Below are 13,779 nucleotides of genomic sequence, written 5' to 3' on the forward strand. Positions count from 1 at the left end.
TGAGTGGTTGAGTGGTTGCTTGAATGGGTGCAGATTTTTCTCCATTAGTATTGTTTTCTCCAGGCACTCAGTCAGTCAGCAAGCATGAGAAAACAACAGGTGGGCTTCAAGCAGAGTTTGAGAAGTGACTTCCTTTCTTTGTGCAGGCTAGTGGAGGGTGTAGATCTTTGTGGAGGCTGGTGGAGGGTGTAGATCTTTGTGCAGGCTGGTGGAGGGTGGAGATCTTTGTGGAGGCTGGTGGAGGGTGTAGATCTTTGTGGAGGCTAGTGGAGGGTGTAGATCTTTGTGGAGGCTGGTGGAGGTTGTAGATCTTTGTGGAGGCTAGTGGAGCATGTAGATCTTTGTGGAGGCTGGTGGAGCATGTCGATCTTTGTGGAGGCTGGTGGAGCATGTAGATCTTTGTGGAGACTGGTGGAGGGTGTAGATCTTTGTGGAGGCTAGTGGAGCATGTAGATCTTTGTGGAGACTGGTGGAAGGTGTAGATCTTTGTGGAGGCTGGTGGAGGGTGTAGATCTTTGTGGAGGCTGGTGGAGGGTGTAGATATTTGTGGAGGCTGGTGGAGGGTGTAGATCTTTGTGGAGGCTGGTGGAGGGTGTAGATATTTGTGGAGGCTAGTGGAGGGTGTAGATCTTTGTGGAGGCTAGTGGAGGGTGTAGATCTTTGTGCAGGCTAGTGGAGGGTGTAGATCTTTGTGGAGGCTAGTGGAGGGTGTAGATATTTGTGGAGGCTGGTGGAGGGTGCAGATCTTTGTGGAGGCTAGTGGAGGGTGTAGGTCTTTGTGGAGGCTAGTGGAGGGTGTAGATATTTGTGGAGGCTGGTGGAGGGTGCAGATCTTTGTGGAGGCTAGTGGAGGGTGTAGATATTTGTGGAGGCTGGTGGAGGGTGCAGATCTTTGTGGAGGCTAGTGGAGGGTGTAGATCTTTGTGGAGGCTGGTGGAGGGTGTAGATTGGAGGGCAACAGCCCAACAATATCCCAAATCTTGTCTGGAAATATCTGAGGGATTGTGTAATGCCAGCTGGAAGCGGAGCACCACAAGATGAAAAATGGCCGACTGACATCAAAAACAAAAGACTGGGGAATGCCTACAAACTCCCCACACTCTGTAAAGACTGTGCACTTTGTTGAGTAAAATCCACTTTTACAAGAGTGTGAAGCTTCGTCAAGCAAAGCAGAAGTCAACCTAGTGGTCTGGCCTTTTGGTTATCATTTGACTGAACATCTCTGACAGACACACAACAGAGCTCAAACCATCAGGGCTAAGTGGGGTCCCATTTGCAGACAGGGAAATAACACTGCACCCCATCTCTCGAGACTCCCTCTTATTAAAACTTGAATATATGAGTAACTAGTGTTCATAACGAGTATTAAAATGAGAGAATGCAAGTCTAAGGCCATGTTCAGACTAGGAGGCCAAATCCGATTTGTGAACTTTAATGACCTCTTAATGATTCTATCCAGATTGGTTTTATGAGTCTGGACGCACCAAGTCTGATTTGTGTCATAAATTGAAGAGAATAACCACCGCACACTTAAATTGAAAATTGACTTACTGAGATTTATTCAGTGAACAACACATTTCACGGGTAGAGTCATCCGGTTCACTCATGATGATTTGTGTCACTTGTCCCAAACCACATATGGGGGTAGTTTCCAATCTGCTTTCGACTGATGTGACTTCAGTGTGGATGCGCTGATCACCCAAATCAGATTTGAGAGTGTATTTTGCAGGGGGCGGGGACTTGAAGAGCAGAGAGCAGACATGCAAACACTGCCCGAAGCATTGTATGTTGGCTCATTGGCTCATTGTATCTGGACACACAGATCCGACTTGAATACTTGTCCAAATCAGATTTGTGGCAGTGCGGACACACTCCAACCAATCAAGATAATGATGATTAATGACTTTAGCAGCAAATCGGATTTGCCTGTAGTGTGAACATGGCCTAAAGGACACAATTAAATCTCTTAGTTAGCCTACTAAACACACTCACCATTACTTATGATAGCAAAACTGTGCTCTTGAGTAGTGAAGAGCACCATAGATCAGACAGGAGAGACCAGCTGGCGCATCCTCCTGTTGAGCTTCTCAATCTCTCTACTTTTTGATAGAATATTTCACAATATATGATGAAGTGATGAAGTGACATCATAAATAACCTCTGTAGCAGTGGTTTGCTTCCCCCCCCCGCATGCAATCCACGTTTTCAACAACATTCTCTTTTCCCTGCTGATAGCGAGGTGAACAAAATAACGGGGAAAACACATGAAAAAGGACTTTAACATCGAAGCAACTAAATCGCAAATATGAAGGCAGCTACACAGACAAGACATATTGATGATGCCAGCGAGGTGTCGGCTCTGATCATCACGGATCACCACTTTTATACAGGAGTGGGTGCTGCTGGGACTGCATATATATTAGGGCTGTGAATCTTCACTGGCCTCACGATTCGATTACGATTCAGAGAGCTATGATTCGATTCTATTACGATTATCGATGCATCACTTTTTTCCGCAATACATGATTTATTTTTTCTCACTTTCTTTTTTCTCACTGTGTGGCTACTTTTAAAATAAAAGTGCATTTGGAATTGCATTGTATTATTATGATCCATAATTAAAATAAACAACTGCATGTACTTCCATTATATTTTATTTGATTATAAAAAACATGAACAAACATGTTGTCAACCTAGTGGTATGGCCTTTTGGTTATCATTTGACTGAACATCTCTGACAGACACACGACAGAGCTCAAACCATCAGGGCTAAGTGGGGTCCCACTAGTCTCGGCTCCCAGACATTTGGTGAGCTGCGCCACCAAACGTCTGGGAATTTCACTGTCAGAAACTGTGTCGCCGAGCCCGGCGAGAACCGCCGGCAGCAGACACGCCTACAATTATTATTAGAATTTTATTTGGTAGCAGCAATGCCATTTATCATAGTCCTAACACAGAGCATGAAGCTGATATGCTCCAAACTAAATTTATAGCTGTGGCTTATTTTACAATCATTTATCCTACCCAGAAGTGGTCCGCTTGATACTGTGAGTCATCAGCAGGCTCTTTACGTAGCCTCAGGAGTCGGGTTTATCACTGGGAGAAAGACCTCTAGCCGCCGGGGCCGGATGAAACACGTCCTATTTACAGGTTATGTTTGTTTCTAAGTGATTAATATGTTTCTCCGCAAATGCGACGATGTTTTGCGAGACACCGGTTCTGCATGAGAACTGCCCCCAGAAAGCAGGCCCGCCCACAACACTCATGATTGGTTCTCCGATGCAAGGCTTCCAACAGCGCCACCTAACGTTATGCAAAGATTTAAATAGTAATATTCTCAGTCTTACAGGAGTGAAACGGATAAAGACTGAGGGCTGAGTCTAGGGTCCCACAGAAACAAAAACTGCTAAATTATTCAATATGGCAAGGAGCGTCTTCGGTCTACCTTATTGGTACAGACTTAGGAAAAGTACTTCAAAAAGGTACATACATAGTATTTTAACCTTCCCGCCATGGCCCACAGTGGCTCCTCAGTCCTCACCCAGTCTTTGAATGTTCCTACAGGACACTAGAACTGAACTTCAGGGTATGACACACACACACTGGACCAGCCTCACTCCAACCAGACAGCCAGTAGAAGAAGAACAAGGTGGCACCCAAGCCAACTCAAAATAATTGCATTACTTATTCAAGAAACTCCCTACACACACCCACATACTGTAAACCCCACCCTCCACACACACACACACACACACACACACACACACACACACACACACACACACACACACACACACACACACACAGAAAGGAATGTTTTCATGATGAGAAAATGGTGAGAAATGGTTGTGCAGTGTCACTATTTTGGCCCAAACAACAATTTAGCCTGACGAAAATGGACGAGGCAGGGAGAGGCAAACATGAAAGGACAGATGTCTCCCTAAGCCTGCTGAGTGAGGCCATAGGTCACTCTCATAGTAGTGAGTATGAGTGAGGCCATAGGTCACTCTCACAGTAGTATGAGTGAGGCCATAGACCACTCTCATAGTAGTGAGCATGAGTGAGGCCATAGACCACTCTCATAGTAGTGAGTATGAGTGAGGACATAGACCACTCTCATAGTAGTGAGTATGAGTGAGGACATAGACCACTCTCACAGTAGTGAGCATGAGTGAGGCCATAGGCCACTCTCACAGTAGTGAGCTTGAGTGAGGCCATAGGCCACTCTCATAGTAGTGAGCATGAGTGAGGCCATAGACCACTCTCATAGTAGTGAGTATGAGTGAGGACATAGACCACTCTCATAGTAGTGAGCATGAGTGAGGCCATAGACCACTCTCATAGTAGTGAGTATGAGTGAGGACATAGGCCACTCTCATAGTAGTGAGCATGAGTGAGGCCATAGACCACTCTCATAGTAGTGAGTATGAGTGAGGCCATATACCACTCTCATAGTAGTGAGTATGAGTGAGGCCATAGGTCACTCTCATAGTAGTGAGTATGAGTGAGGCCATAGGTCACTCTCATAGTAGTGAGTATGAGTGAGGCCATAGGTCACTCTCATAGTAGTGAGTATGAGTGAGGCCATAGACCACTCTCACAGTAGTGAGTATGAGTGAGGACATAGGCCACTCTCATAGTAGTGAGTATGAGTGAGGCCATAGGTCACTCTCATAGTAGTGAGTATGAGTGAGGCCATAGGTCACTCTCATAGTAGTGAGTATGAGTGAGGCCATAGACCACTCTCACAGTAGTGAGTATGAGTGAGGACATAGGCCACTCTCATAGTAGTGAGTATGAGTGAGGCCAGAGGCCACTCTCACAGTAGTGAGTATGAGTGAGGCCATAGGCCACTCTCACAGTAGTGAGTATGAGTGAGGACATAGACCACTCTCATAGTAGTGAGTATGAGTGAGGCCATAGACCACTCTCACAGTAGTGAGTATGAGTGAGGACATAGACCACTCTCATAGTAGTGAGTATGAGTGAGGCCATAGACCACCACTCTCATAGTAGTGAGTATGAGTGAGGCCAGAGGCCACTCTCATAGTAGTGAGTATGAGTGAGGACATAGACCACTCTCATAGTAGTGAGTATGAGTGAGGCCATATACCACCCTCATAGTAGTGAGTATGAGTGAGCCCATAGGTGACTAACAGTAGTGAGCACGAGTGAGGCCACCAGTGATACTCAACTTGCGGCCCGCGGGCGTCCCCTGTGTGGCCCGCGATGGAATTGCAAGAAAAATATTTTTTTCATTTTTTTTATCTTTTTACAGTGCACCTGAAAGCAACATGCAAGATACCCGCTGAATAAGTGTCCAAATGTATTGTCATTCTGGCGAATACTCCACTTCTGTTTAGCATTTCAGTCTGGAATATGGAATATCTTTCAATAATCTATGATTTAGCTGCTAAATTGTCAAATACCGCCATCTGCTCGCTACCCAGGCACTTACGTATGTACTTAACCTAACTAACTTAACCTAACTAACTATCCGGTGTGCACAACATTGTCAGACTAAACTCCGGCTGACACACCCCAAAAACCTACAATCCGCTACAGAAAAATGTATATTGTTTGTTTATTAACTGACCCCTGGCCTTCTATCATTTCACAAAAGTGGCCCCCGGGCAAAGCAAGTTGAGTATCCCTGCCATAGGCCACTCTTGCAGTAGTGAGTATGGACTTGAGGAGAGAATATGGACTTAAGGAGATAAAAAGCACCCAAAGGACCCTATTAAAGAGAGTTTGAGAGCCACTTTCCTCTCACGTTGAATCAGTCTTTACAGCACCCAGTGGGAAGAATAGGAGGCATGGGAGCTCTTCGAGACGCCTGCAGCTTCCCTGACAAAATGTGACACTGTGGGTACAGTATATAACACCCTACACAAAGAAACACACCATTTATAGGTTTTTTCCACTGCATGACACGTCCTGGGCCAGTGGGCCTGGGTAAGGTTTGGGACAGTAGACATGTCCTGGGCCAGCGGGCCTGGGTAAGGTTTGGGACAGTAGACACGTCCTGGGCCAGTGGGCCTGGGTAGGGTTTGGGACAGTAGACACATCCTGGGCCAGTGGGCCTGGGTAAGGTTTGGGACAGTAGACACGTCCTGGGCCAGTGGGCCTGGCTAAGGTTTGGGACAGTAGACACGTCCTGGGCCAGTGGGCCTGGCTAAGGTTTGGGACAGTAGACACGTCCTGGGCCAGTGGGCCTGGCTAAGGTTTGGGACAGTAGACACGTCCTGGGCCAGTGGGCCTGGGTAGGGTTTGGGACAGTAGACACATCCTGGGCCAGTGGACCTGGGTAAGGTTTGGGACAGTAGACACGTCCCAACGACAATAGTAGGGGGCGGGGCTGCACCATTACGGCCAAAATGATCATCACGACTCGATAATTGCAGCTCACAATAGAGACAGTCCGCATGTCTGGGAACGCCCATAAAGGCTCTAGGAACGCCCACAATAGACGCTGGGTTAGCCTGGGGGTGGGGTCAGGGTGGGGTAAATTCCTCGTTCTATCCATTCAGCAAAGTTAGAATTTAGCTGATAGCCCAGCCCAGGCAGACACGATCGGGGATTTAACCACCGCAGTAAACGCACATCTGAGCAGACGTCCTGTGTTCTGCTCTAGAACCCCCAAACATGTAGTTTAGAGCCGCAGCACCGTCTTTTGGTGAGTCAGCCCATGAGATATATCGGCGGTTTTACCCCACTCGCGCGCCAGCCGTTTAACATTTTGTGGGCGTTCCCAGACATGCGGACTGTCTCTATTGCGCAAAGCGCTGCGCGAGCACCCCGAGGCACGACGGAAGTGAGCGCGCGAGGAGACTAGATTCTTCTGCGCTTTCTCATCTGCACAATTAGTGCTCATATTTCTCCCTTTTTCCACGTTCTTGCCGTGTTTTGTCGTCGTTTTCCATTGTTTTCTTTATGTTTTGTCCTTTTCTTTCTCTGACTTTCCACTTTCACACCAGTGGGGCATTTAAAACCACCGGTTGTATCTGACCTTTGACCCTGCGCATTGTTTGTGCGACACCTGTCGTGATGACGACAAAGCTGCCCGCAGCCTGATTGAGAGCAGATACAGAAGGGTGCTGCATCAACATGCCTTTTCTGTGTCCTAAACTCCACCATGATGACGATCTGATGGAAAAACACACTGAGCCGTGACAGCATGGAAAAGTGAAAACAACAGACCGCCTGTTGTAGGATGCCTCCAGGTTGAGGCCTCCAGTCTCAATACCAACATTTAAAATGAACAAGCAACAGACGATTCCAGTTCTGAGAACATTTGGTAAATGGGCACGCACACACACACACACTATTTAAACAGGACAAATCTGTATCCACCCATGGGCACACCTCAGAGACAAAGGTAAAACAGGTCTTGGCACTTGGGACTCCCTCTCACGTTCCAGAATGGCTGGAGTGACCTGATGATAGACTAAAGCCAGCACACAGCAAGGTCACATGCAGCACTACATTCCCTGTCTGTCCTGTCACACAAGTCTGGAGGAAATGGAATAGGCTCCTGAACAAATATATCAACGCAAGACATTTGTGTTGGCTCATTTTCATACGCTTACAAGACCATTTCTCTCTAATTTTGTTCACAAATTTGTTTACATCTGTTAGTGAGCAGCACTTCTCCTTAGCCAAGATAATCCACCCACCTGACAGGTTTTGCATATTAAGATGCTGAGTAAACAACATGATTATTGCTAGCAGTGATTCTCAGCCTTTTAGGACACCTCATTTAGTCCACATTAGGATCACCTCAATTTGACCCTAACCAGACAATATTTCTTATTGTTAGATATGATTTTGTGCAGAATTCCATAACTATCTGTATTGTAAGTAGAGATAACAGTGATATGAGGCTCAAAACACTCATTGTTAGTAACAATGGCCAACATTTTGGAAATAGCTAAATGTACCGATTGATAGATAAATCAATCAATCATGAGTGGATTCAGCACACTTTATCTGGGCAGATTGATTGAATCATTGCATATCTATTCAGACCTTAGGTCACCGCCCAAAACAAAGGTCGCCGCAAATGTCACCCCCTCAGAGTTTTGGCTTGCTGGCCTGGTGTAGAAGCTAGTGTAGCAGTTAGAAGCTAGTGTAGACTTGAGTGATTAAGCTAATAGCCATAAAAGCACAAATTGACCAAAATCTCAAAAATAAATATAGCCTACACAGTATTTACCCTAATGAGAAAAGGAGCAAAAACATTGATGTTTAAAACTGAATAATGACATCACAACAGTCTAATCCTAATGTTAATTTAAAATGAGATATTCCTCTAAATCTGGCTTCAAATGGCCAACATTTTAGAAATAGCTAAATGTCATGAGTGGATTCAGCACACTTTATCTGAGCAGACTGATTGAATCATTGCAGATCTATTCAGACCTTAGGTCACAGACGAAAATCTTTAGCCGGCGACCTTTGGTCGCTGCCGAATGTCGGCCCCTCAGAGTTTTGTCTTGCATGACGCCCCTGATGGTTACATGGTCTGATTGTGTTCACTTCTTGTAAATGAAATAATGCTGAAAATAATGCTGGGAACGCCCATGGATCAGCCTCAAAGACCCCTGGTGGTCCACGGACCCCAAGTTGAGAACCACCGCCCTATGGTCAGTGGTTCTCAAATCTTTTCACACCAATTAGACAACGGACCCCCATTTGATAGGATTTTGTCCCATGGTCCCCCATATGATAATAAGATTGATGCTTTTAGATGTTTTATTACAGAAAGTGTATCATAAAACCCATGACCAAAATAGTCATTGTGTTACTTATGAATGCGAAAATAAATGACCCCCCTCTTTGCTGGGGACCCCCTGGAACCCCCCCAAGGACCCCTGGGGGTCCCCGGACCCCCATTTGAGAGCCACTGCCCTAGGGTAGCTACTTGTAGGGCTGGGGCTGTATACCCTACCAGAACAAAACAAGAGAACAAGCCTGACAGGTTCAGTGCAGCTTGAACCTGAGCCGATCCAGATCTGTGAGAGCAATGCTGAGGTGAACATCTAAGCAGAAATTAACATCTTCTAAAGCGCACCAGACACTTGCGGCTGGCTAATATTCGTCATTTCCCCCGATGCCTTCATTGACTCATGTTGGATCGACACTGCACTTTAAAGGCTCGGGAACGAGACACCCATGCGATGAGTCATAATATGACTGACTTTAGGCTACATACTGTAGTAGAATATAAAGTCGCTATATAGCCTTCATCGGTTAATCACCTAACGCTATTTCCACCTTTTTTTCCACATTCCGCCAACAGGCAAGTTAACCTCCACAGACCATAACAGTAGAAACCCACGGAAACTGAAACTTTGCTGTGTAGCTAAATCAACAGTGAATCGATGTCTTTCTCCCTGTATTTTCCTTTATGATGAACGCAAGCAGTCCGTGCGCCCTCGCCGTGTCTCGTCGTTACCTTTAATGTAGTTGGACTTGGTCTCATCCAGCAGGCTGGACGCGGATATCCCCATGGTGGATCCACAGGTAGGGCTCTCACTCCTCAGGTAAACGCTGCCTGTCGCATCGATCGGCGGCGGCAGCGAAAGGAAGAAGGAGACGCCCTCCTCTCTCTCTCTCTCTCTCTGTCTGTCTCTCGCTCTCTCTCTCTCTCTCTCTCTCTCTCTCTCTCTCTCTCTCTCTCCCCCTCCCTCCCTCCCTCTTGCTATTCAATGACGGGCGTGGCGAGAAGACGCACCTGCAGGGCCTGATCACTCATTTAGCCCATTAGCCCACCTCTCCTAGTGCAAGTCATATGCATCAGATGGAGGGTAAACCCAGGCAAATCTCAAATTATCCACGCTTTGTGTGTGGAATAGTTTACCTTTTGTAGGCTGACCTAAATGATTTAGGCTCAGCCTACAAAAGGTAAACTATTCCACACACACTAAATATTTATGAACATTTATCGAGCTGATGTAAAGATATATTTTCAGGTGTGTGTGTGCGTGTATATATATATATATATATATATATATATATATATATATATATATATATATATATATATACATAATATATATATATATAATATAATATATATATTATGTATATATATATATATACATATACATATACATATACACACACACACACACACACACACACACACACACACACACACACACACACACAAATATATATAAATTATACACATATATAATCACTGATGCTTTTCTGAATATACAAAATGTTTTGTTTAGAATGGTGGTTAATAATCACTGGAGTTCATGGTTGAGAGTTTATGTTTATGAGTATTGATATATAGGATGTAATAGTATATGTGTGCCGGTCTGCCGGAGACAGTTTTTCATCAGTCCTCTGAGGAACATTTACTCCATGATAGGCTGCTTTATGTCCTCCCATACTTCCTATACATCACACTGTACATCATCACAAGTAGCAACCCCAGAACGCTCACCACACATCAGCTATCTCTGTAGAGGACTGAAAGTGCCATTTAGGTAATGAGAGATGATTGGGTGGCCAGGATGGAAGTGGGAATTTAGCCAGGGCACCGGGGTTACACCCCCTACTCTTGAGATGAGTGCTGATGGGTTCATGATTGACCAGAGTCAGGACCTTGGTTTTAATGTGTCACCTGAAGGACGGTGCTATCTCATAGGACAGAGTCCCTGTCTCTGCCCAGGGGGGTTGGGGAAATTATTCATAGGACCAGAGGAAATAGCACCTCCTACTGGTCCTCCAACACCACTTCCAGTACCAGGTGGTCTCCCATCCAAGAAGTAACCACATGCACAGCCAAACCCGTTTAGCTTCCCAGGCAAGGTAGCGATGCTGCAGGAGCTAATGGTGCCGACGTCAGGGTCAGGGATAACTGGAAATTCAGAACTCTGAAGTCTGCTTGAAACACGTCCACACATGTTCTGTCTCAGGCATGAACAGTGGCATTCAGAGGCTGCATGGGGAATGCAGGAACCACATTCTTGAGAATTCAGCAAGCTTTTATTACTATAAACAAGCCAAAGTATCGAACATACGAGAATTTGCCAAAGGAAATGAAAATAATTCGACTAGCAGTTGAAAGAATGGGCTCAGTGTTGCAGCCAGGGTCAGATAGACTTGCATTGAAATTAAAATCCTCAGTGGTTTTGGTTTGATCAAGGAGTTCCTACTTTTAACAGCAACTCCAAATAGAAAACAACTGGTGGGTATGAAAATAGAGTTAGTAAGCAGTATCATACAATAGTTTTATTCTAACACTCTTCGCATTCTAGCCTACTGTATGTCATACAATGGCACCACCTTGCCAGAATGGTGTAAAATACAATGCAAAAATAATTGCAATGTCATGTTGTGAATCAATGCTGGCTAGCACTTCTAGAATCATTTAAATAATAAAAAAGAGATTGTTCATGACGTTGGAAAATATCAGCATATTCAGGGACTGATACTCCTCTCTGGCTAGTATGGGGCCATCTCTGGGGATGAAAGTGGCGAAGAAAATGATGATTTTCAGTCTACATAGAATCAAGTTGAAGTGTGTTCTCACATCTTTCTCCATCTCGTCTCGAGATGATCATTGTCTGTGCTCAGCCACTGGACGGCTCCATTTAGTCAACATAAAGGGCACACCAATCTAATCCAGTAGTTCTCAAAGTAGGGTCTGGGGACCCCCAGGGTTACAACCTTTATCACACAGTCGCTGACAAATTTGCAAAGAATAAATCTGGGGGGGTGGGGATTAAATAGAAATGTGTAGGGTTGGTGCAATAATAGCAGATAGCATTAATAGTTGTGAATTTTAGCTGTAATTTTAGTATGCTAATATTACCCCTCCGCCCCACTTTAAAGGAGGACTTACCTCCAAAACACTTTTTTTCAGCTTTTAACCAATATATATGACTTTGGGGGTGATGTGTGAAGAATTCTGGTCAGAATTTCCACATTTGACACCAAACTGTTGCCATTTTACCATTTGTATCATTTTTCAGCAGCATATCTGGCATAAGCGCCCTCTAAGGGTCAAAGACTGCTTTTTTTTGTGCCCTCAAATGAATGGGATATTTGGTACAACCTGACGTCACGGTGGGTTTAGCGCGTGCATCTGGTGCATCTCCAAAGCCTATACAACTAGGCAAGATGGAAAAACCTTACTTAGTATAAGGCTCCAGAGGGCTCTAACTGAAGTAAAAAAAAATCTGTTTGCTCTTAAAATACTGAACCAAACGTCGGCAAAGTTGGCACATGTCTTAATTATAGTTAGTTTCCCGCTGAATGTGTCATTACTTTATTGATATCTTACCTGGATAAGCTCGAATGATGATGTTTATATTATCAGTCCGAGTTGCAAGCACTCTCTCCAGCCCAGGCAGGCGAGAGTCGTACTGTTACATGGACGAGCCCCAAGCTCCGCGGGCGCGCGCAGCAGGCCAGCAGCAGCTGGGCTCTCTGTACTCTGACACGGTAGAGTGAGAGCAGCAGAGAGAGCAGTCTGATATTTCCGCAAACAAATATGGTCGCAGTTTAGCGGACATGTAAAATATAACGCTATACTACGACGTGACAATGTGACAAAGCTTCTCTAAACATATCGGCTAATATAATATCATCACTGTGTACAAGCAACGCCAACTTTTATGGAAATCAAGTCAGCAGAGCAGAGCGACTGGCTCTGTCTCTGTGTGTGTGCTGCTCGGGGGGATTCGCATGGGAACAGTGTGAGGAGGAGAAGAGCTCTGCGCTGCCTCCTGCGTCCTGAGAGGAAAAATCAGAGGTGCCCCAAAACGAAAAGGTGGTAAAAAGCCCCAAAACGCAAATTAAAAACGGATTTCATTGCGCGGTTTATCTCTAGTTAGACGAGGGAATTACGTGGAGAAATCTCGCATTGTGTTACCCCAGAGCGAGAGGTTTGTCCTCACTGTGTGCTGTGTGCTGCGAGCAGCGAGGCTCTTAACGTAAGTTTAGACAAGCCACATGCAAGCCACGCACACACACATGGGACAAAATGGGACAAAAATAATTAAATTTCTAGTTCGCCACTGAATGGCCAAATTGATATAACTATCAACCATTTCAGGATTTTCTGTTTCCATACAGGCCACCAGCGTTGGCTAATTGTTGATATTTATAAAGATATCGCCCCTCTCAAATAAATTATTTTTGAGGCAGTAGGCAAACTGTAATGGCGTCGATTTCCGAAAAAAAATCTTGACTTAACACAGCCAAAGAGTCTAGTATAGACAAGAGTATATGTCATTTCTTGGTTTTTTCCATAGGTATTTTCAAATCACTGTTCTAATACATATCTAGGGGGTAAGTCCTCCTTTAAGACCTGTAACATGTTTGGGCAGGCAGATCTCAACCATTATAGCTTGCACCTAACCTGACATTGCCAGATGGGGGCGGTATTGTTTGTTTTCACAAACCAAACCGCACCCAGCTTGCTTGCAAGGTAGCTTGTACCCTCACTCAGTGACCCTACTTCCTTGTAACAGAAATGTGTAACAGCATAGTAGATCGGCTGAACAGCCTGTGATACAGAAGTAAGGGATAACTGGAAATTCTGAATTGAATTTCTTGAATTTCCAGTGCTGCTTGAAAACCTCCCATGTTTCAGCTTAGAAACACGTCCATACCTGTTCTGTCTCAGGCAACAACAGGAATTCTGAGGCTGCATGAGGAATGCAGGAGGAATCACAGAAATCAGCAAGATTCCGGCTTTGCAGCAAGCTTTTATTAGCATTAGACTGGAGTAACAACAATCAAGCCAACAGAGAA

At 45.0% G+C, this 13,779-nt stretch overlaps 1 protein-coding gene across 1 annotated transcript in view; it reads right to left on the reverse strand.

Annotated features, from left to right (window-relative positions):
• The window catches only part of niban1a (niban apoptosis regulator 1a), a 38,742-nt gene extending 29,174 nt beyond the window's left edge, over positions 1-9,568 (reverse strand). The window contains exon 1 of the mRNA XM_083648270.1: positions 9,458-9,568. Coding sequence (XP_083504396.1) covers positions 9,458-9,512 — 55 coding nt within the window. The 5' untranslated portion in view covers positions 9,513-9,568. The remainder of the gene's footprint in view (positions 1-9,457) is intronic.
• Positions 9,569-13,779: the final 4,211 nt, after the last annotated feature.

The sequence above is a fragment of the Poromitra crassiceps genome (assembly GCF_964638095.1).
Source record: "Poromitra crassiceps genome assembly, chromosome: 12".
In the NCBI taxonomy this organism is placed as follows: domain Eukaryota; kingdom Metazoa; phylum Chordata; class Actinopteri; order Beryciformes; family Melamphaidae; genus Poromitra; species Poromitra crassiceps.